The 24709-nt window shown below is 35.3% G+C and overlaps 3 protein-coding genes across 4 annotated transcripts in view; 2 read left to right on the top strand and 1 right to left on the bottom strand.

Moving 5' to 3' along the window:
* The window catches only part of LOC129790604 (frizzled-4-like), a 28884-nt gene extending 20996 nt beyond the window's left edge, over positions 1 to 7888 (top strand). The window contains exons 4-6 of the mRNA XM_055828186.1: positions 6415 to 6487; positions 6562 to 6815; positions 7002 to 7888. Coding sequence (XP_055684161.1) covers positions 6415 to 6487; positions 6562 to 6815; positions 7002 to 7315 — 641 coding nt within the window. The 3' untranslated portion in view covers positions 7316 to 7888. The remainder of the gene's footprint in view (positions 1 to 6414; positions 6488 to 6561; positions 6816 to 7001) is intronic.
* Positions 7889 to 8056: 168 nt separating this feature from the next.
* On the top strand, positions 8057 to 19043 carry LOC129790601 (chromosome transmission fidelity protein 18 homolog). The gene is made up of 4 exons (XM_055828183.1): positions 8057 to 8257; positions 8325 to 10306; positions 12460 to 12960; positions 18810 to 19043. The coding sequence occupies exons 1-4, from the start codon at positions 8179 to 8181 to the stop codon at positions 18969 to 18971; spliced, it is 2724 nt and encodes a 907-aa protein (XP_055684158.1). The 5' UTR covers positions 8057 to 8178; the 3' UTR covers positions 18972 to 19043.
* Positions 19027 to 24709, bottom strand: part of LOC129790603 (homeobox protein ceh-37) — a 45329-nt gene continuing 39646 nt past the window's right edge. For both annotated transcript variants that reach the window (XM_055828184.1, XM_055828185.1), the window contains exons 7-8: positions 20532 to 20656; positions 19027 to 20245 (exon numbers count right to left, since the gene is read on the bottom strand). In XM_055828184.1, coding sequence (XP_055684159.1) covers positions 19815 to 20245; positions 20532 to 20656 — 556 coding nt within the window. In that variant the 3' untranslated portion in view covers positions 19027 to 19814. The remainder of the gene's footprint in view (positions 20246 to 20531; positions 20657 to 24709) is intronic.

Here is a 24709-nt window from a genome sequence, read left to right as displayed (position 1 = left end):
GAGGACAATCGATGAAAAAATGTTTCAATGGTATTGCAAAGCCATAAAATGGGCATAAATTTTGCAGTAAAAAATGTCCGACAGGATGCAACACAGGGGACGGTTATGCAAATTTTTTAGTAAGGGGCTTATATCTGTCTTAAAATTGTGCTATTTATTCGGAATTTTCCTTATAAAGTTGTTCTTTTCTTAAAGAGAAAATCTTTAATTCATTAAAAGCAATAATTTTAACCTCTAATTCTGCAAAATATCGCAAAAACTTTGAATTGACAAAAAAATATTCCAAATTGAGAATAGAATCCACCGAATCCTCCACAGATTCATTCCCCTTTTAATCTTTAAACCAAGAGATCTCTTGTCGAATTTAAAATGCAATTGCACAAGTGAGGCAAAATTCTTCACCATCGCCGAACAATCCCATTTGCAGGTTGAAAGTGTTCGAAATGGTTGCTTTTAGTGATTATTTCAAACATCACAACTCTGCACCAATGTTTTTTAATGCGAAATTCCAATTAAGCGAAACGACGCGCAATGTTCTTGCAAATGTGCCTCGAAGGTTTGCATATAAAATAACTCTCCGCATGGGGCTTTTACGACAATTTCCATCCACATGCATTTCTGCCAATTTTCTGCTCCTATTTCTCCTCTCTCTTTGACTGTTTTACTTTATGCGCGCATTGTGTGTGGTGCACGCGGATTATGTTAAAGGGGAATTTTGCAATTCACAGACTCGTACGGATCATTTGCAAGCAATTCGCAGAGCCCATGAAAATCTTAATTATCTCATATGAAGAAAATGAAAATCTTAATTGGTTTGCAGAGAAAAAAAATCTTTTTTGAGCATCATTTACAGAATAAAAGAAAATAATAAATCAAGACTAAAATTCAAGGCAAACAAGCAGAATTAAATAAATATTTTCATTTTGCTGAAAAGCTCATCGAAAGCTCACAAATATGTAACGTTGTGAATTGAAATGATTATGGATTCATTTAAAGGAAAATCTCTCGCAAGTTAAATTGCGCTTGTTTAGGGTACTCAAAGGGTTTCAAAAGGAGAAAGAATTCTTTCACACAAACCTCTCAACTTCTCAACTCCATCGCGCGCCTTCATCTCACGTGGTGCGATCTTTTATTCTTCTTTGCTGTTTTTCCATCGTCATCCGGGGTACACCAAAAGTGGATGAATGAGTGACGTCCACGAGATTTGTTGGCGGCCCAAGATCCACTCGACATTTCACCTCGCCGAAAAAAAAAGAAAAGAAAAGAGAAGTAAATACGTCGTACAAGAGTAAAAACTCAGGCAGGAGGTTGATGTTGATACGAGAAAGAAGAAATAAAAGGGAAAAACTTCTTCGTTCTTCTCAACTAGAGTGATTCTCAGAGCCCTGTCTCGAGATGATTTTATTTTGTACACGATGAAGAGGGAATTCCTCACCTGAGTGGGTATTTTATATTTTTAATATGTGTCGTGGAATGTCAACATCTCGAAAAATTGCACACTAAAAATTATACAAAATTAGAGGAAGTGCATTTTTCACGCATTCCACGCCCTTTTATTTGCTTTTCTCATTCTCCCATGGTCTCCACGAGGGTTCTTCTTCGTGATATTCTTTTGTTGTCTGCCCCATTCTTGGAGAATTTCTTGCCTTAATCACTCGTGACAAGTGAAATTTCACCGTCTTCTCGTGTATTGGCTGGGGCCTTCATGTTATGCGCGGGTTCTTGAGGTGTGAGGAATTTCATTTGGAATTCTCTGGGGCACGAGTCATTTTCGTCTGTGAGATTATTCTCAAGCAAAATCCCTTCTTGTTTAGAGATAAAACGATCACTAAAGAGTACAAAAAGCAACGAAGAAGCATTGATAAAGAGCCATGCATTAATGCACGATCTCTCTGAAATATTTCTATAAGTTTATCTCTAAAAATTCTTGTAAAAGAAAATTCTCAGCAAAGTTTCTTCAACTTGTGCATAATAATTAAACAGATTAGTTCAATGGAAGAAAAGCAAAAAAAAATAGAGATCTCCATGAAGGGCAAAAAGAAGTACAGCTGAGAAATTTTAAATGGACTTTATTGTTTGCTGATGTAATGCAGTCTTAATTTCAAACTACAAGATCGTTGCAATGAATATTCATAATTTTATTTTCATTTCATTCACAATTAATATGAAAAAAAAATTATCCCAAGCAATAAAAACATTGAAAATAACATATAAAATATCGCATGAAGAATATGCAATGGGAATTGAATACAAGATAAATTAATTGTTAATTTGCTTTTAATATTTCTCATTATCTTTTTTATTACCTGCCTTTCTGCTAAATCAGCCCCCCATTCTGCATGTCCCGCGTGCAATCTCACACTGTTTGCATCTTTCACACAATTTTCGCCCTTTTCACCACATAATTGCTTAATCGCATAATTATGCATGCTATTCACAACTATAAGGAATAATGCAAAAAGGAGGAAGTTAAATTAAATACGTTCAAATGGATAGAATTATTATCAATAAATTTTTGTTGTAATGAAGGCGCTCCTAATGACTAAAATAAAGACTAAAAGTAGTTAATTATTAATTGGATAATTTATTGCTAATTATGGATACGTCTGTAGAATAGAAAGTTTAAGGATAAAATAGATATTTTGTAAAGAAACGTCAAACGTTTAAAAAGAGCCACATTTCGAAAAGTAACGTCTAACGTTAGAAAAGGAACTTCAAAGTTAGAAAAGAAACATTAAATGTCAGAAAATAAACGTTAAAAACCTCTAAAATAAATATTAAAGCTATAAAGGAAACCATAAACGTAAAAAAAGAAACGTCAAATGTTTGAAAAGAGCCATATTTCGAAAAAAACGTCTTACGTTAGAAAAGAAACTTCAACGTCAGAAAGAAAGATTAAATGTCAGAAAATAAACGTTAAAAGCCTTTGAAATAAATATTAAAGTTAGAAAGGAAACATTAAACGTAAAAATACGTCAAATATAGGAAAAGAAATGTGAAACGTTACTAAAAAAAAGTGTTAAACATTTGAAAGAAATCGTTAAACGTTAGAATTGATAAAATGGATAACACAAGATGTCGAAACTTGCTAATTTTAATGCAACAGCAGTCAATGAAATTAAGTACTTTTAATCTTTATTAAGCTTGGTTTTATTTATATTTAAAAGATTTTAAAAATACAAATTTGAATAAATTTCTAACTACTTCCCTGAATAATTGATTCTTTTATCATTAATTGGATAATTTATTAAAAATTCTGCTCAAATTTTCATGCTTTTCGCTCTTCAGAGGTGAGAAAAGGCAATCAATGATTAAGTATACCTTCCTTATATTGATTAAATATTCTACACACATTGCCAATTCGGGGGCTACTCTTTTGCTGTTGCTACCACCGAGATCAAATTATTTATTGCATGTTCTTATCACATTTTTTTTAGCGCGCGCGCGCTTGAAGTAATATCGCAATTTTTGGAGAAGAATGGGCAAGAAAGAGGTAATAATTGGGTAGGAAATTATCAATTTGTGAAGTAGTAGATGGATGGAAAAGTTTAATTTATCAAAAATTATTGCCAGGCGCGCGTGTTTTTCTTTCCCACACGGAGGAAAGCTATTCAATCAATGGCTGTCACTCCAATTCTTACAACATTTCCCCTCGACGGCTTCTTTTTTTCCTCGAAAAGAGAGACATATCAATTTCATTTAACAAATCAAGAGAAAACATGAATGGAGCCTTTGTTACCTATAACATCCTGACCTAAATTTATTTTTCTTTCACTTCCCATTAATTTAAATTTTATTTTTGGAAAAGAAGAAAAAAATCCTCTTCATTGAGATTTATTTCCTTGTAGCACAGCAGTTTTCAAAAGGAAATTCCTTCGCACAAGAGTTTCAAATTGCACACGTGAAGGTGCGACAAAAACAAGCCATAAGAGCTTGTGAAAAAAAAGGTGTAACACCTGTAACACGAAACTTTTCTATCACTCTTTATATCAAATCATAAATAACGCTAATAAATTGAATTTTAGTAAAAGGAGATCTCGGGTAGTTTTGGGGGCGACATACCTTTGATGGTGCCGCCAAATGACCACTCAAATTTGTCCACAAGCCCATCAAAACAAATCATTTGGGTGATTAAAAATTTAAATTATAAAATAACAACCAAAAGCGCGTGTGTGTGCCAATAAATTCAAAAACAAATACGTGCGAGAGCCACAAAACTTTTCACTTTGCCAAACCCAAAAATCTCTTTTTTTTTGCGGAATTTTTTTTCTCCACAGAAGTCACACTAATGCTAAATAATCATACCTATATACATATGTACATAGAGGTGTTTTTTTTTTCTGTACGTCTAGCAATAAGCATTAACCACGTCGCTTTTGTCCAATATCAATCGTCAATCATTCACACGGTGACAATGCCATTTGATACGATCGTTGATTGAAATGAGAAATGGCGCAAAATTGTATATTTGTGTGTGGTGGAAAAACTCACGCGATAAAGGAAATCAATTGAAGAATTATTGGGCTGACAAAAAAAATTGTCAAGAGAAGATTAGATTTTGGTAAATATTCAGCAAATATATTGTGAGGTGATTGCTTCACCCGAAAAAAAAACTCTGCGGCGATAAAGCTCTCGAAAGTCAGGGGGGAAAGAGGGGGCTGAAATGGCCACTTTGAGGGAGCTTCAGTGGGTATGTTGGCAATTTATATTGCTCCCGATAGTCTTATCTGCTGATTGTCAATGTAACTTCCACTTGAAAAAGAAAAAAAAAATACAAAAGAACAAAACAAATAAGACCTAAATCTCGCTTCATTATTGTAGGTCATGCTGAAGAAAATTTAAAACAAAATACAGAAAAAATTCTTTGCTATGAAGAATTTTCCTTTAATGAATAAATGAAGAAAGATTTAACCCTCTGTGTGCTATGAGCAAACACTCACGTGCAAGGCTGTGAGGGGTCAGTAATCGACCTCAGGGTTTTTTTCCGCAAATTAAATTAAAGTCTTCTTTGATGATTTTGAGTGCATAAAAATTGCACAAAAAGTTTTCAAGAGTTTCAAGACAAAAATTTCTAACCTCAAACTTTAAGCTTAATTTTCTATTATAAAGAAAACGTTTTTCTTGATTTTCTTTTGACGAATTTTTAATACATATTGAAGTTTTTTCAAGATATGTTGGATAGATTTTAATCTATATGGCGATTTCAAAAAGTCAAATTGGCAGTGATTACCAATTTCGTCCTCCGAATGTTAAAGGAAAAGTTTAAGAGCTTCTTAGGCCAAATTGCAAAAATAGGGTTGAAAATTGACTACTTTCATATCAGACTTCTCTAAAATTTCAAAGAATTTCTTGAAATATCGGGGTTAAGTGAATTTGGGACTTCAAATGAGGCTTTATTGATTTCTTGGAATATTTTAAGAAGTCTTTGTTTATTTCACTACTAAGAAAAAATAATTTTTAAATGGCTTTTTAGTGATTTTCAAAGGATGATTTTGCATAGAATTTCAAAGAGCTTTTCTGAATAACTATGAAGAAGTGGATTTTTTAAAGAATATTCGTATTTTGGCAGTTCGAAATTCATCTTTCTAATTTTTAGGCATTCAAATTGATCAATTAAACGTAAATTAAGGGATGTATAATTAGAAGAAAATCGGGAAAATCCTTATAAATCAAACAAAAGGAGCAAACATTTGACCGTTACACCAATTTTTGAATTCTAATTTTTACTTTTTTTTTCTAATTTTTAAGTTTTTGTTAGGTAATAAAAATAATATTTTTTAGATAATCAAAATCGAATAAATTATATTTCTAAAAGATTGGTTCTATAACTCTCAAAATTAAGATTCAATAACTAGAAATATATTGTTCTAGTGTCGGTCACGTACCCTTCTTCTCGGCGTATGAAGGGTTAATTAAATTACACGGAATATTTTTCAATTTAACTTTCTTCAAAAATATTTTTTTATTTTGAGGAAAAGCATAATTTTCTCAGTAAAAAAAAAATAAAATTGATTACTTTTTGACAACATTCTTCCCAATTTTTCTTCCAATTGATGACATTGCTGATCGTCTTGATCTTATAAGGAAAAAAATGATCATGATACGTTTCACTTGATTTGTTTGTTTAATTCCCTCTCACGATGCTTTTCATTTCTTTTCTTTTTTTTTCTAAATCTAAATCTAAAATAAATTTATTTGATTTAAACTTTGTGGCTAGACGGAAGATTTCCTTCTTTGGCTCATTTGTTCTCAACACATGGTGTGATGACTTCGAAGAAATACGCGCGATCACACTGAATCGAATTAATTGATCAATTGCTTGTGCAACTGTGACGACGATTAACGAGCGGCCCTTTTTCTCGCATCTAAAAGTATTTAATTTTTGTAACATGATGGTCTTTCTCATTCTTGCAGGTGCTTGCTACGTTGGCAATCAATCGGACCGGGCGCTGCGTCTCCTCGTGGCTATGCCATTGTTCTGCTGCTGGTGAGTAGCTTTGCTCCTACCTCCGTGACCTATATAAATTGTGAGTTTTTTTAATGATCCACCCACTTTTGCAGGTGCTCTGGCTCCGTAAACCTCTTCGTGGGGTACCTCATGAGGCGACGAAAGCCAGAAATCCCGCCGTTGCGCCCAATGCCGGAGCACATGGACGGCATGGGGAGATTCCTCTTTGTCTACTGCATCCCCAGTGGGCTCCTCATGATTGCTGTTTTCTACGAATTTGCCAATCGGGACCTCTGGCTCAATGTGCAACCATCAATGGAGCCCGCAGCGGCCATCAAGGCACCCATGTGGCCATTCATGATGAAAGGTTGGCCTGAATTTCTCTTCTAAATTGACTAATTTTTAGTCTTTTCTTAACACAAAAGAAATTAATTTAGAATTTAAAGAAACGTTAAAAAATCGTTAATTTTTTTAATCAAAACTCATTTTCAAATGCTTTTTGGCTCAAATCTTTTATATTTACAAAATTAATAAAATAAAATGTCTTTTGCAGCTTTTATGGAACTCCTTTTGGGTGTCTTGGCATCTGCATGGGCATTGGGGCCACGTGCTGTGACAATGTGGAAGAATCGCTTTGGGAAGAAGTGCAAGCAGACACCACAGAAATTCCCAGCAGCTCAGCCCATCTATCCAGCTGCATCCTATCAAATTGTCTGCCCGCAGAACTCGATGGTGTCCTCGATGACCGGGAGTCTACCTCGGCATCCACGGAAGTACCCATCGCACGCCCTCCGGAAGCATCAGCGGATGTACAAGACTTCTGTGTCACAGACACGCAGCCTAACTGGCAATGAGACAGTCTTCTGATTCACCCCCGGTCCACCGTGTGACTGCTCTTCTTGTGATACCGCCCCCATGGAGTCTCCCGGGGCATTGATGAAGAGCATCCCCGGAAGCTCTGCAAATTGCCACGAAGGAGGACACCAGAGTCAATTTTACAGTCATTAAATAATTTATTTGGACATCTGAGCTGAATCCTGCTCAGTAGCGCTTGAACGTACTTAAGAAATAGGTTCCTGTATATAAATTAGCTTCTAGTTAGCATCCACCGCCAAAATGCATCCAAGCACTGTTCGGAAGCTGCAAAAAGCCATCCAAAATGTACTCACAGTGAACAAAAAGGACTGCAAAATGTACTTAGATAGCTTTTAGTCTACCCTAGAGCTCATTGAGGGCCTAGATGTATTTATTTGTTAACAATAGGCCGTAGATTTAGGCGCTGAGAGAGAATATTTTAGCAATAAGGAGAAATTGCTGTTTTATTGTATTTTCCGCATAAATGACTTCAATTTAATAGTGCCATTGTATGTTACATTAAGTAATGTATTTAATTGTGATATTATATTAATATCTGATTAATAAAAGATAATTAATAGTCAATAATTCATTTTATTGAGGGATTTTCTCATTTTTCTTCTTTGGATTTTGCCGATTTTTCCCATTCTGCAGGTCGTTACTTTTTAAAAAATCGTACATTTGTCAGCACGTATCGTATTTGCAAATGAGACAGCTGAGATTAAATGTTCCATAGATGGCGCTGTGTGTTTTGTTTTGGGTTAACATTGCGCCAAAAATCTCCTTGTTTCCCTTTTTCTTGCTCCGGAGTGATTTTCCATTCATTCTCTTGTTTTATTAATTGAAAATTGAGTAATTAGTGTTAAAAAAGCAAAATGGATCAATATCCAACTGCAGAGGAAGAGTATGAGATGATGTACGGGGATGAGTTGGAAATGATGGATGACGATTTGGGTGAGTTAAATTTTTTGAGGTTAAATCAGATCTTCCGGACAAAATTAAAAAACTTCCTTTTCTGCAGATTATCCAGAAAATCCACCTCCAGCAGCTGTGGAAAATGTTCCAAATACTCAACCACCGCAGCGGAGGACACAGGAAATCTTTCCAGATAGCCCGGCATTGTCGCAAATCTCCCGGATTGATAGTATAAATCGCAGACTCTTTGATGAGAGTGTTTCCCTGCCCAATGCTTCAACACCTCTAGCCAATAGGAGTACGTTGATGGAAAATGAGGAAATCCCAGCGAATCCTGGTGCAAGAAAGCGTCGCCTTGACCTGTACGGGGAGAACTTATTCAGTCCCGGTTGGCAGATGCGGCAGCAGCAGAAGAAGCAGAAACGCGAGGAAGACAGAGACACCCGGATGATTGAGCAAATTCTCACTGCACGTAAACTAACTCACGATATGGCCAATTGTAAGGGGAGCAATTTGACGCGTCTGGAGCAACTACATCGCTTCAAGATGCAAAATCTCTCCTACCTCCTGCCCAATTATCCCTTCCAGGCGCTTTCCCGTAGCGATGGGGAGCGCATTTATGTCCGAACACACAATGAGGAATTTATGGAGAAGGCATTGGAGGAAGTGGGGGCTCAAGGGAGGCCATTGGATTCCCTTTTAGGGGATGCAAAGACACAAATATGGGATGAAGCTCGAGAAATTATCCTCCGTCGCAGCAGTACTGAGGAGAAACCCTCGGAAGTTGCTGAAGAAGTTATTCCTGGAGTTCAGCGAGATCTCTGGGTGGAGAAATATCGCCCTAGACGGTATAGAGATCTCCTATCGGATGAGACAACCAACCGATGCCTTCTGCAGTGGCTCAAAATGTGGGATAAAGTTGTCTTTAATCGTGATGTGGAGGTGAAGGCAGCTCCTGGAAAGCCCCTGAATACATTCAATAAGCAAACAGGGAGATTTGAGAGCAATGGTGGGTGGAAGAAGTCTTTCCGGACAAGGAATAATCTCCTCACGGACAGGGATGCCCTTGGGAGGCCTCTGCAGAAAATTGCCTTACTTTCGGGTGCTCCGGGACTCGGGAAGACCACCCTGGCGCACGTTATAGCTCACCATGCGGGGTATTCCGTGAGGGAAGTTAATGCATCCGATGAGAGGACTCCGGAAGCATTCAGACAAGTCCTCGAGGATGGGACACAAATGAAATCTCTGCTGGAGAAGGAAAATCGTCCCAATTGCCTGGTTTTCGATGAAATTGACGGAGCTCCGGCAGCTTCTATTGAGCTTCTCATTCGATTCGCCTCGGACGCCATGGCTCCCGCACAGAAGGGGAAGAAAGGTGCCAAAGTGTCCAAGAATGTCCTCAAAAGGCCAATAATTTGCATTTGCAATGACATCTACACCCCATCGTTGCGTCAGCTCCGTCAAATGGCACTCGTGGTGACTTTCCCGCCACTAAATAGTGAAAGATTGGCTGAGAGATTGCTCACAATTGCCAGCCAGGAGGGTGTAAAGACGGATTTTGGGGCATTGCTGTCGTTGTGTGAGAAAACGGGCAATGATATTCGCTCGTGCATCTCAATGATTCAATTTTTTAGCGCCACAAAGAAGCCCCTGATGCTCAGCGATGTTCTCCGTGGGAATATCGGGCAGAAGGATCAGCACAAGGGGCTCTTTGCCATCTGGGCCAGTATCTTCCAGACGCAGCGACAGAAGCCGCCTGTCTTTGAGGAGAATCCCACAGAAGTGGCCCATCGGCGACCATCGAAGCTGGACACCATTGTGAGCATTGTCCAATCCGGAGGGGACTACGAGCGCCTAACACAGGGTGTCTTTGAGAATTATCCCCTGCAGAAGATTTCCGATGTTACCATGCTCAATACAGCCGAAGTGACGGATTGGTTCGTCTTCTCGGACCTCCTGCAGCGAATGATTAATCAGCTGCAAAACTACACCATCTACCCGTACCTCCCCTACACATTCGCCATGTGGCACAACCTCCTCGCCACCCTCCAGCGTGCCAACATTTCCTTCCCATCTAAAGGATTCGAGGTGAGTGACAATAACTCCTTTCTTTTCCTGTTTTTTTTTCCTTTGCTAGAAGGGAGATGAAATGCAATGAAAGGGATTAATAAGTGGGTCCTTTTGTGAGGAACCTTCCATGCAGCATTGAGACTTTGTGTTATCGCACTAGCAGCTAATGAAGATTGCATAATTTATAAAATCATTTAGAGAATGTTTTTTCCCTCCTTCAGTTGACTCACTTGGATGCATTTTGAATGCGAAGAAAGCCAAAAGCTTCGGCTGAATGGTCGTTTTATAGCTTTAAATGAAAATTCTGTAGATTAGTGTTGGAATTGAATTACTAGAAAAACTATAAAATCCCCAAATTTAGCCAATTATTAATCAATTATTGAGCTCAATATTGAATCAATGTAGCTCTTCGCATAGTTGGTCAAATGTTGATCAATTAGATTGATAGATAATTGCTTAATTAGTAATCCATCTGACAATAAGTGAGCAATAGTAGATCAAATAGATTGATAGGTAGACAATTTTTGCCCAATTGGTAATCCGTCTGACAACAATTGATCAATCATATTGATACACAATTATTGCTCAATGAATAGTCAATTAAAAAGAATTAAAGCTGCGCATGGATTTCTGTTCAATTAATAATAAATAATAAAAATTGTATATTTCATTACTAAGAAGCAAAATTTATTTTATTTTTATTAGCACCGATAAACTGAACACTAATTGCATAGTTGATCAATCTATGATCAATACTGATTGAATTAAAATTGTCTCAATATTGATTGGTTATTACTTGAGTATTATTAGATTGAGTGATTGATAAAAAGATTTGGAGAAAAATATTTGGTCAAAAGTTGATCAATATTTGTCGAGATAAAATTGATTCAATGTTGACTGAGCTAAAATTTATTCAATGTTGAATGAGTTAAAATTGATTCAATGTCGAATGAGTTAAAACTGATTCAATATTGATTGAGTTAAAGTTGATTCAATATTGATTGGGTTTAAAATGATTCAATGTTTGATATAAATTGATTCAAAGTTGATTGAGTTTAAATTGATTCAATGTTGTTTCATTTAAAACGAATTCAATGTTTGATATAAATTGATTCAATGTTTGAGTTAAAATTTATTCAGAGTTGATTGATTTAAAATTGATTCAATGTTGTTTGAGTTTAAATTGATTCAATGTTGTTTCATTTAAAATTGATTCAATGTTGATTGAGTTAAAATTGATTCAATGTTGTTTGTGTTTAAATTGATTCAATGTTTGAGTTAAAATTGATTCAATGTTTGAGTTAAAGTTATCAAATGATTAATTTAAAAAAAAAGGAGGACAATATTTGGTCAATAGTTGATCAATTCACGATCAGTATCGATTGAGTTAAAATTGACTCATTGATAGTATCAATATTGTGTCTATGTTGGTCTGAAAAGTGAATCAATTATTGAACATACAGATTTGACTTCGGATTGTTCAATTTTCGATCAGTAATTGCTCAATCAATTTATTGACTCAATAGTTTTTATCAATTATTGATCAATCAATGCTCAATTTATATAAATAAAATTTTCTAAATTGATTTTTCATTAAAAGTCTCCGTTTTAATTTAAATAAATAATTTTAATAGTTTGCAAAACTATCAAATCGCGCCTAAAAATAATTAAATTATATCCAAAAAAATCTCCTGTTAAATACAATATTGAAACAACGTGGAGAAAAGCAACGGATGGAGAATTCTCCAACATGAGGTATCCTCTTGTGTGTCACTTGATGAGATATTGAAGTGAAAAACCAAATTGCCGAGAGCCTGGGGGCGTGGGTGGAAAGTCCCCAGGGAGGATGGGCTTGACGCAGGTCAGGAAATTAAACGGAATTTTTAATTGAGACTGTCACACATGAGATTCCCATCGTGATTGTGTGTTCACGCTGTTTAAGGGAATTTCCTCGTATGGTGAATGAGATTTGAAAAGCTCCAGCAAAATTGGATTCCTCGGCCACTGCTTCAGGGTGGGGAGATGTGATTCTCTCTCGCAGAGATTATTTAGGTCGCTGTTGGGAAAAAGTTCCAAATGACACCACATTTGGGCAATTTTTCCTCAATAAAACGCGACTTTTTGCGTCATTCCAGCGATGTTTTAGTATATCTCTTTGATTCTTACTGCAGGCTTCGCAGAAACTTCAAACCCATCGAATGCTGATGATTGCCATGAGGAAGGGACTTGGTAACAATGTGAGGGGTATTGGTGATGGATTTGTGATGCTAATGGATGCTCTTCCGCTTATCCGACGAATTCTCAGTCCTAACATTCGTTCAGTTTCGCTGCATTTGCTCACGCCGAAGGATCGTTCTGACCTTCAGCATGCCGTTGAAGTGATGGCAGATCTTGGGGTGAAGTTTATGCAGATAAAGGGCGCCGATGGGACGTTCAAGTACCAAATGGAGCCAGACATTGAGCTCCTCAGCATCTTCAGGGGTTCCACCGATGATAGCCCCCTGAGCTACTGGACACGTCAGCTCATTGCGCGTGAAGTGGATTTGGAGAATATGCGACGAGCCAAGCCAAAACTTGGGGAAATCATCGTGAAGAAGAAGCCCCAAATGCCAAATCATCTGCAGTGCCTTCAACCGCGGAAAGTTGAGAAAGTTTCCAAATACAAGGAAATGGTGAGTTTGGAAGATTTTTCTCAATTCCATTTTCAATTTTTGCAAAAGAATGAAGAAAGTTGAGCGAAAATCTCCCTCACTGTGTGTGATTCAACGGGGGAGACAATCTATTCTAATAATTCCATCAATATTGGTGGGGAAATTGATTGTGGGTGGATGAGGGGGTGTTACGTGGAAAATTCAATGCATTGAACAGTTGTCGAAATTGATTTTGTTGCACACGTCATGGAGTCATGAGAGAATGGGGATGGAAAAGTGATACAAAAAGTTTTCTCTGCATTTTACTTTTTCTTTTCTCTTCTTTTTGTCTCCCTGTAAAAAGGGGTTGAAAACTATCATCACTAGCATATCGAGGGGAAAAATTGAAGTAAAAAAAATAAAAAAGGAATTTCCAAAGGTTATAAAAAGCATTGAATGTTCGGGAGGAAGAAAAAAAAATTGAAAAGAAACCTCAAACGTTAAAAATTAAAGAAACAGACATTTGACATGTTTTTTTAATTTATAACGTTTGACGTTTCTTTTCAAAGATTTGTTGTTTTTTTACGAACCTTCAACGACTCTTCTCTAATGTTTGACAATTAATTTTTAACGTTTGACATTTTCTTTTCACTCTTTGACGTTTTTTAAATGTTTGTTTTTGTATAATTTTTTTTTATTATTAAAAACAACTAGAATGAAGTAATTTCTTAATTCCTTTCTAGACAAATCAATAATTTATTAATTTTTACAAAACTCCTTCAAGACTTTCAACAAATGATTAGAAAATCCTTTTTTTTTTTAAGAAAATCAAAGCTTTATACAAAAAAATTAAATAATTAAGAATCAGAAGACATAAAAAACTGAAACTTGGTATCCCCTTCCTGTTCTTTCCCAAAACTTTCCTCTGTATTGTCTCCGCAATTGAAGGAGCAACATTCTCATGGTAAAGGCTCGCCCCCATCCGCTTGTGAGAGGAAGAACGCGAAGAATAAGAAAATTTAGTTTGTTTTCAATTTTCCACGTATAATTTTCCCTTCTGACGGTGAATTGAAATTCAAATCTATCGCTTCTCAATATATTTTATCATCATTGGAATAATATTGAAATGGTTACTCATAAAATAAAACGCCTTATACCAAATTTTTCCGCATGGACTCGATGTAGACTTTGTGAATATTATTTCGTTGATAAAGAAGGAGAACTTTGTAATTTTAGATTTGCATCATCAGAGTGAATATTTGAGTGGATGAAATATGTGAAGAATGTAATTTATTCACAATGTCAGGATATTGGAGGATGGGATGGGTTGGAGTTAAAAAGTCAATTTTCAATTTTTTTTTTAACAATACTTTCTCCCACCCTGGTGGGTTCGTTTTGTAGCCACAACCGATTCGCGAAGTAGTTCTGGAAGTTTTAGGAATATAAAATGTAAGAATTTCATGTACTGTGAGGTTCTTGTTCTAAAATGTTCTTGTTGACCTGAGGAAGGGGGAAATCCATGTCCTCAAAACGTCTCAATAATTACGCGAAAAACCCTATAAAATAAAAGATTTCTTAGCAAATATTCTGGAAGAAAAAAAATTATTTTCTGTTGCAAGTCTGACCTGAAGAAGGAGATTATAATCTCCGAAATGTCATTCAAAAAGACATGTAGAGAAATTATTTTGAAGAAGTAGAAATCGCAATTAAGTTGTATTTATAGTTCATTTCCTTAAATCAGGTTTAAGTTTTTACCAATCACGCTTTAGGTTTTCAAGCAAAGCCTAACTTTTTCTGAAGGCTAGGTGTCCTAAATCTTAAGCTAAGAATTAGTTACCGATTCAGCCTCTTGTTCAGCCTAGTCTAACTTTGAAACCTAAAAACCTGACCTAGAAAAAGCTAAAGATGAACTTTAAAAATTTGAGCCTAGATAAAAACCTTAAAGAAGATTTAGGAGAATTAAAGTTAAAACTAAAAAAAAATCAGCTGAAGCCTAGCTAAATAACTTAACAAAAATCCTAATAAAGAAAACTTTGACCTGACCTAGGAATCTTAAGCCGGACTTTGTGAGTTTTCTCCTATTATCTTTTTCATAATTATTTGTATTTTATTGAAGGATTTTCTAAATAAAGCAGCAACTCTAATCATTAAATTCTCAAAACTTTGAGATTATCCTTGAAACACGTGTATGCAGTTGATTTTCCATTCAATCTCCTGCAGGAAGAATATTTTTCCGTGTGCGGGGTTTCGGTACGATTGAATTCCGTGGTAGTTGGAAAATTATTAATTCTAAATAAATATTAAATAGTCGCTATATATCAAATATTATTGCGAGAGGGTAGGAAATAACAGCAACAACAAAAAAAAAAGTAAAAGAGAACATCAATAGAATGGGAATTGAGTTGGATGGAAATTTGTGGTCAGAGGGGGGAAGTATATATAGGCATGAGATGAAGCTTTAACCAACAACAAAAAAACCTCGGCTATTTCCCCATTTTATACATATTTTATCCAGTTGAGTGATACGAGGAAAAAATAATATTTTTATTTCCTGTTTTACCCGCCAAAAAGGAACATTTTGGTGTCCGTATGGCGATTTTATTTGCAAAACCCCCGCAGCGGGTGATTTATTAATGATTTTTACCTTTTAAGCCTCTTTTAATTTATTGGTCACCTGATTTTGCATGCGCGAAAGATCCTTCTATACCATCATTTCCTCCATACTGAAATATCAATGCAAAATCCTCGCATGGGAAAAAGGAACTTTTTTATATATATTTTTTTTCCTTCTTTTTCTCTCTCGCAAAAATCTCTCAAGTGAAACATTCAGGAAGGCGTGCAAGCTAAGAATTTATTCATAGACACATCATATAAAATGAAAAGTGTCGATTCCGGTTACTCAACCGGAAGCTATAATATTCGATCGAATCGATGGGTGGTGGGGAAAAAATTCAAAAGACACCAGAAATAATTTTTCTTTCTTCTCTTTTATTCGCAAAGTACAGAAGAGAGCGAGATGTGTGTTTGTCTCCTTTCTAATAAAATACAATTTATGTCTCTCACGGACAATTTAAGGATCATTATCTGGCCACTTTCCTCAATGGACACAATCATGGTCATCCCTTTGCAATTTTATGTGCACAAAGAGGGGGGAAAGAATAGAAGGAAAATATGTTTTGAGGGGTGAATAAAAGTTAAGTGATGCTTTGGTGAAGAAATTTGAACGCATTTTAGAGGGATTTATTTGAAGGAACAAGAAATAATTTACTTACCTGATGAAGGTTTAAAGGAAAACTCTTAATTTACTTTTAATTAGTCGTTCTGTGAGGTCAAGAATACTCAGTAAACAAATGATTTAGCCAACAAATTTTAAATCATGATTGAACCAATCAAATTGGTCAAGGATTGATAAATTAATTGAGCCAATCAATAGATTGATCAAACATTGGACAATTATTGTTCAATCTCAAGTCAATTCTGATTGCTCAATAATTGATCATCAATGCGGTATTGATCATAGATTCAGCAATTATTGTTCAATCAGTTGGTCAATTTATGCTCAATTATTAATCAATCAATATTAAGTCAATATTGATTATGGATTGATCAGCAATTGACCAAATATTGTTCTTCAACATTTTTATCAATTTATTCTCAATCATCGATCACGCAAACAAGTAATTTCCAGACAATTATCAGTCAATCATCGGTCAATTGTACAATTTTTGTACAATCTTTGGTCAATTACATGTTTTTTGTCAGATTTAGTCCTTGTTTTGATTTTTAACTTTCTTATTTTCTAATTTTATAAAAAGCAAAATTTACAGACTGATTGATCATTAGTTTACCAACTGTGCGGATCTACATTGACTCAATATTGAGCTCAATAATTAATCAATTATTAGCTAAAATTGTTTACTGCGTAAGAAATTTTTAAAATAAGGAAATAAATAAAAAGTCATAAGAAAAAAAGAAACCAAATCTTGTAAAAAAAAAAAAAGAATTCGGGATTTGAACTTACGATTTTTCAGTTGCATTGATGCAGCTCTACCGCTTACACTACCGATTTAAGATTTTCCAATAAGGATGCATTAATTAAAATTTAAAAATTATGTAAATAAAAGAAGAAAATCCATTCAATAATCCATCCAAAACCTGAAAAAAAATTTTGCCAGTATATCATAACTTCCATACGAAGGTTATAGGTAGCAAGAAAGCCAGGAAATTGTAAAATAAATTCGTGCAAAGCCACGAGAACAAAGTGAAAGCAAAAAGAAATCTCATATCAATATTAAACCCATAAAATTCAATCAGAACCTTTAATTGAGATCTACCGTAAATCCCACAATCTTCGCCTACATACCTTCCCCTTGTTGTGCTGTACGGAGCCTCAAAATAAGGGCGCTGAAATCCTCTCGAGGCAAAAATGGTGGTGATAACTTGCGATTATTGTGCATTAGGATGAAAATGGGGAATTTCATTGGGATAATACGCGCGCGAGGGTTTTTCTCTCTCACTCTTCTTGTTTGAATCCAACGGGATAATGGAAGAAAGTACATTTTCAGTGTGTTATATATAATTTTATTTTAGCACAGGACGACCCATGGGATGGAGAATCCCATCGATGTGGATTAAATTGCTAAATGAGATTATTGATCTTGATAAATGGATTGGTAAATTTTCACTTTTTTTCCTTTCTCAACGAAAATTTTTCTTACTTACGTGACCTTTAATGGAATTTCCTGGATTTTTGTGGGATATTCCATTCCTTTTTCCGGCTTTTCGCGAGAGAGCCATAAATCAAGTGCAGGGCTTCCGCTTTTTCATTTTCTTAACAGTTCTTTTTTTTTCTTAACGTGTTTTAAAACTCATTTTATAGAATATAAACCATAAAATGCTTCGCTGTCCACTTCCCCATTTTATTCTTCTTCTTGTGTCTGTATGGACGGGTGGGAAGGGGGAGAGTTTCCTCACTTCCCTCTCCCATTCCACTTGCCAATTTTTGCGGAATCGTGCGAGAAAGACCAGAAAACAGCGTAACTAAGCAATTCAGTTTCCTTCCGGTAGTCATCTCTTGCCGCGCCATCTCCCTCCCTCCGTAGGATTTCTCTTCCTTTTGCCACTTTTACAGGCCTCAACACTTAACTGAAGGATTCCTCATAAGATGATTGGGATTCTTAACACAACTTGCCCATTTTTTTTATCTTTGAACCATTAAAGTTTGTTCAAAGATTTCTTAGACAATTCTAAAATCACTTTTTTTTTTAATTTTCTTGATAAAATAAATAAGGTTAACCCTTTCGCTTCCATTGGGTCATACAGTGACCCTTACGAGAAATATTCTATTTCTAATTTTTTTCAAGTTAGAATTAGAAAAACAGAGAATAGAAGAAAAGCGAAGGAAAATCATGTTCAAAATTCAATCGGAGTACAAAAGAGATCGTGAGTGAGAAAACTAAATTTCCGTGAAAACGTTCCATCGTGCTCAGTGTGAATGAGCAAAAGATGAGATTGTGTGGGAGGGTGAAAGTTGTGTGAAAAGGAGAAAATGAAGAAATTCAATCCAATCCACCTTCATTACGGCCCGGAGAGTGGAAGGTTGGAGTCCATTGTGAATTGCAAGACAAAAATTGCAAAAATTTCCACCCCTAACTCGCATTTCATCCAAATCGAAAGTTAATTTAATATTCTTCTCTATTGTCTTTTAACTTTGTGTTAGAAGCAAAAAACATCTTTTTTTTTTTAAATATTAATTTAAGATTCTTCAAGGAATCAGACAGAAGGGAGATTTTCGCAACTATTTGACACAATTTATTAATTTTTAAAATTATTTTCTTCTAATTTTTTTCGCTCTATTTGGCGTTGCGTGAATTAAATTTTGCCGAAAATAGGTCGTGAAGGATTTTTTCGGGCGTGTTGTGACGAGAAAGGCTCCTCTGTCCATTAAGGAGGGTGGCAGCGATGGTATCGTTAAGAGTCCCATTTGGTATCGCTTCAAGGAGGGCTACAACAATGCAGTCCGCAAGGATATAACCCTTTCCGATCTCATCTGAGATGATCAGCGCAATAATTCTTTATTTAATGCAAAAAAATATCAAATAATATAAATTTATTTCTGCACAGTCGCTTTTTATTTTTCTCATTTGTTTCTTTTTCCCTACAGATTTTTTTTTATTTTATTAATATTATCTTTACTTTCTAACCGTCTAAGAATAAATTGGCACAGTATATACGTGTTTTAATTGTAATGTAATATAATAATTCTAAATAATCCCTAAAATCTATTATGTTTTACCTTCCTAATTTACTATTAATATTTGGAAAATTATTTATTAATTAGAGAATTATCTTCTTTTTTTTTAATCTTTCATTCAAGTTGAGATTGAAACTTTTTTCTTTTAAGTTTAGAGAAATAAAAAAAAAAAAACTTAATTATAACTTGGGAAAAAAGAGTTTCAACCACAACTAATCGATATTTTATTTACAAAATCTTCCTTTTAATTTTCGCATTAAAGACAATTTTACATTATTCAATGAATTCAAAGTTTTTCAACACAATTTTTTACACGATTATTTATTGATTTTTCTTCTCTTCTCATTTTCTCTCTATATTATTTCCTTTGAAAAATAAAAAGGAAATCTTTGGATCTCATGGAACATTTTGGAATGATTGCAAGAAATTCAGGTATGTAGTAAACCTAACTAATTTTCTCTTTACTATTTTATCCGCTTTATTGAACATAAATTTTTAATTAATTTTATTTACAGTAAAGAAAAAAGATTTGATAAAAGATGAGAAGAAAATCCCTAATACTTTGGTTCTCTGACTAATCTTTCCCTTTCAGTTTATTCGAGAATTTTTCCGGGAATTTTCCTCGAAAGTATTTGCCTTCATTTCAATCTCCCGATGACTTTTCAGACGTTGCAGCAGCCGGGAGGGCCCCATTTGGTGGATGAAGGGGTGTCGTTGGGGCCATTGGGGTGTCGTTGTTGTTATTATTCCCAATACTGGGTAAATCAGCAAGTAGCTCACTTTTCCGGCTATGGAGAGCACTGTGAAGGGACAATGGTGGCAAATGGAGGCCAGGGAAAGCCAATCCAGCTGCTGCTGCAGCATGGAGGGATTGCAGAAGTGCCGCTGAATGTTCCTGCGCTTTTCGACGTAGCTCCGCAACTGAACTGGAACGTGGATCTGGCAGCGATGGGCATGATGTGGTGATTACCGATGACAGAGAAGCAGCTGGCGAGGAGACGCCCGAGGAGGCCACAGTGGACGATGGAATATTGGGTGCTTTGATGGGGCAACATGAACAAAGTCCCGGGAATGCTGCAAGAGAAAGAAAAAAAGAAAAAATCCCAGGTGAGTGTTGCAATTTTCAATCAATTCCCGTGATTGAGGTGCTCCTGGATGTTGCACCTGAGGCCCTTTTGGGATTTTCTTCAGCGCAAATTTAATTTATATTCATTTTTTTAATGCCACGGTAGGTGTACAGTACACACATAATGGGATCATGGAGATTTATGACGCGCTCCATGCCTCGGGAAATTCAATTAGGATGTTGTCGTGGTGAAAATCAATCGCACGATGTGATTGATTGAAGGGTGAGACGTACCTTTGAGTGCCGGAAAGAGTGGAGGAGCAAATTGAGAACTCAATGATGCCAAATGCGGGGGCAGGAAAAGTGGTGGAGTCGCACGAGGGGTCCCATTGTCCAGCACTGGGCGAAAGCCGCCGTTTCTGCAAGAACAAAAAGGATTTTTTGTGAATTATTTAAATTGTGAAAAGCCCATAAGACGTTTCGATTTTCTATAAATTGGTAAGTCAATTTTTATTATATTATTATTTTAAATAGTCCATAAAGTTATTCTGATACCCCAAAAAAAAATTTATGACCCCTAAAATAATACTTAAGTCCCTTAAATATTCTACGATCTGTAGAATAATTCCCAAAGTAATATTTTGAAACAAAAAAAATAAAGTTTAAAGACACTTTTAGGGAGAATTAAGTCCAAATTCATGAGGAAAAAGAAACAAGCTTCAGACTCAAACTTGCAATTGCCGTCTTGGAAAGAAAGCGCCTTAGCCACTGATCTAAAAGTTACTCCATAAAAAAATTATTAATTGTTGAATTTTTCCTTTTGTACCGATCAAGGAGTGTTTATATGAAGGAAAATATTCGGATTATTCGCTAAAAAATCTAAATATTCATTAATTCTAAAAGGTTTAGATTAAAAAGCTAATAAAAAAATAGTAAAGTTAAGCCTAAAAGGTAGTAAGTCTAAGCCTAATAATACTAAATTAAAGCCTAAAATATATTCGGTTTTAGTCTTTAAAAGATTCAGGTTAAAAAAAAAAACTTAGAAATACTAAAACCCGAAAAGATTTATTCAGTTTTAATCCCTAAAATTGTGAGATTAGGACAGAAAAAAACTTAAAGAATACTAAAACCTGAAAAAAATAATTAGGTTTTAGTCCTTAAAGATATAGATTAAAAAAATAGCTTAAAAAGTAGTAAATCCTGAAAAAAGTAATTAGGTTTTAGTCCTTAAATGATTCAGACTAATAAAAAAAAGAAAACTTAAAAATACTAAAACCTGAGAAGATCTATTCGGTTTTAGTCCCAAAACTGTTCATATTAAGAAAGAAAAGCTAAAGCCTAAAAGGTAGTAATTTTAAGCCTAATAATACTAAAAAGCCTAAAAAAAAAGTATTCGATTTTAGACCCTAAAATGTTCAGATTATTAAGAAAGAAAAGCCTAAAAAGTAGTAAATCTAAACCTTAAAAGTACTAACCTTAAACCAGAAAAAACTAATTTGCTTCTAAGCGAGAAGCTTTAATCTGAATAAAAGTATTCGGATATTCGGAAATATTTGGATTTATTCACCAATCTCCGCATGATTTGCCAAAAAATTCACAATACTCGGCAGATAAACACCCCTTGGTGCTGGTACATATACTGTGAGAGACTTCTTGTAGTATAATGTACTTCATCGCTGCCCTATGATGATCTTCATCAATTCTAATGACTTTGTTGCACCCTCGTGCATTGTTATTTAAATACTTTATTCCATCCCTCGATTCACAAGCAATTCCATACGTCATTTCACGATTATTTTGAGTGTTTGCCTTGTGGGCACGCAAAAAAACACACGCGCAACGCACCCCTAATAAAAAGAGGTCCTCAATCCCGAGGGTCTCAATGTTGGCAGGAAGTTGCAAACAATTGCTGTGAGTGCGATATATTTGGGTGGTGGTTCCGCATTATTATCAGTGTGTTACTATTTAAAAAAAAAGAAAAATAAACGCGCGAGAGTTAAATTGGGTGAGATGCAATAAAAAAGAGAAACTTTTGGCCTAGGGAGGGCTGCCTCCTGTGGCTCCTGGAAGTCATTAAACGTTATTTTGGCTATAGTGAAACGGTGTGGTTTGTCCTCTAAATGCTTATTTGCCTCATTGCCTCGCGTAGTTGTGGACAAAATGAGATTTCTCTTGGATATTTCTCTCATTACAATTCCTATATAGACTTCATACCAAAGAGAGGATATCCTTGTGGATCCTCACAGTGTGGTGGTCAGGAGATGTGGCGGAGGAAGAAAGAGAGAGAGGAAAAAATCCAGAACAAGTCTGTGGGGATTCTGATGATGGAATTATTTGGTGCTGTAATTAAATTCCTCCCATTCTGATTGGTCAAGTGGATGCGCGCGCTCAATGGCTCTCAAGCCACCACCCCAAGGATATTTGTGGAATGTCCTGAAACGATGTGCAAAGGTGCAGAGAGTTGCTATACGTGCAAAAGTGGGGAAAATGGTGGAAAATACTTTCCTTTACCGTGTACAACACACACACACCGTTGAGTGAGAAAAAGCACCAGAAAAAGAAATGAAAGAAAAAGGAAGAAAAAAAAACTTGAAAATCCTTTTTTTTCTCTGTGTGTTGATATTTCAATTAGAAAATCTATTAAGCTACCCGGGGTGTGTTTAATTAAATTCCTACCTCGCAATCCAGCTGTATGTGGAAGATTTGTGCACAAACAAATTAAACGCAATCAAAACAAGATGAGAATTTCCTCGCTTTTCACCCAAAAGCATTTTCCCGTATCGTCCTCTCGCTCTTGGCCCCCGTCAATGCTTCAAATTCAATTTTGTCGTTTTGAGCAGCATCCCAAAATGTGTGTTCGTTACACAAGGAAAAGCCACCCAACACAGTCAACAAACCCCCCATTTAGTCTCCCCTCAAACTGCCACTCAATACTCTCATATTTGCACACTAGATGTGCAATATGTAGTCATGATAAATTTTATTTTATGAATTTTCCAAGCTAGAATTTTCCGTTATAAGTGAAAATATTTATTTTTCTTCTGAAGAATCTTCTCTGGTAAATACTATGATTCAAATTTAATTATTAATTCAGAGAAAAATAAAAATTCGGCATAAAAAAATTAATTAGTTCAGACAGAAAGCAATAGTTTTTGACCATCAATGTTTATGGATCGAATCTCGGGATTGCTGACTTTTTTTATTTATCTAAATGTAATTTTGGGATTAATTCTGTGAAAAATCTTTTTTTTTTATTTTAATTTTAAATAAAATAAGAAAAAAATTTAACAGAAAGAAAAGATTTTTGAGTCAGCAATCCCGAGATTTGATCCAGAGACATTTAGAGTCAGAGACTATCGCTCTGGGTCCAGGCTATTAAATTCTATATGCCAGATTTAAATTTCTCCCTGAATTAAAAATTAAATTTTCCGTGTTGTATTTTTAAAGTAAAATAAAAAATTGCTGTCTTACAAATCTTTGAGATGATTTTTTTTTCAAATTTTCAGTTAGAATTTTCTTTTATTTTTCGATACGATTAAAGAGAGAAATACCTGTCAAAGCATTTAAAATTATTTCTCATAGAATATTTAAAAAATCTTACTAACTTCCTAAAACTGTAAGAAAAGAATAGAAAATATTTTAAAAGAATTGCCTTCTCGTGGGATTTTTTACACATTGATAATTTTAAAATGAATAAAGTCCTTTATGAAATAAAAAAAAATCTTCAATTCCTCGAAATGTATCGTTAAAAGAGAACCCAAAATGCTATAAAATATAACGAAATTAAGCAATTTCTCGCATCTAAAATCCCTCATTTTCTTCTTGTAGGGTAATACGTATAAGAAAATTTTCCCAAAATTGTTTCCATAGAGCGAAACATTTCTCATTATTTATTAAAGCAATAATTTCGTGAATTGTGTAAAAGGAGGAGCGTCCTAATAGAGAAAATTTCGATGGTTTTTGGAAAATTTAATGGCATTATCTTGGTTCTTTCGTGAATATTTGAGAGGCAAAAGCAGGGACTACCTTCCACGCAAATTTGCTCACACGCGGGGATTTATTGTGTTTTCGCGACACATGCGAGACGTAAATAATAAATTTTTCACGTAAGATGAGAAGGGGAGGATGGTACGGGGGAGACGCAAAAAAGACACGCAGGTGGCTTATAACTTCATTTTACCTCGACTTTGGCAGAATCTAATTCAATAATTAGCAGATTAATTAAATATGATCAAAGGGGTTGGAATTTTGACGAGAGAAAACAAAATTTCCCTTGGCACGCACCCGGGTGTTTGCGCCAAAAGAGATTGGAAGCCCCCCCCCTCTGCAAAAGAAGGGGTGGAAAATCAATTTGTTGGAGGGAATCATGGAAACCTTTCTTGGGTAGAATGTTATTCGAATTTTTCAGTGCGAATGAGGGTTAACGGAGGGAAATCAATTGAGATCAAATTGAATGTATAACGATCGTGCGA

This window comes from Lutzomyia longipalpis, chromosome 2 (genome assembly GCF_024334085.1).
Source record: "Lutzomyia longipalpis isolate SR_M1_2022 chromosome 2, ASM2433408v1".
In the NCBI taxonomy this organism is placed as follows: Eukaryota; Metazoa; Arthropoda; class Insecta; order Diptera; family Psychodidae; genus Lutzomyia; species Lutzomyia longipalpis.
The sequence above is the reverse complement of the archived record's forward strand: the minus strand, read 5'-3'. Positions and strand labels throughout refer to the sequence as shown.

What these genes read in the sequence shown, in the direction of transcription:
- LOC129790601 (XM_055828183.1), top strand. Translation starts at nt 8,179, where the DNA reads ATGGATCAATATCCAACTGCAGAGGAAGAGTATGAGATGATGTACGGG. An exon ending in AATGATGGATGACGATTTGG is followed by an intron (nt 8,258 to 8,324) that starts GTGAGTTAAATT and finishes CCTTTTCTGCAG; the next exon opens with ATTATCCAGAAAATCCACCT. An exon ending in TCCCATCTAAAGGATTCGAG is followed by an intron (nt 10,307 to 12,459) that starts GTGAGTGACAAT and finishes TTCTTACTGCAG; the next exon opens with GCTTCGCAGAAACTTCAAAC.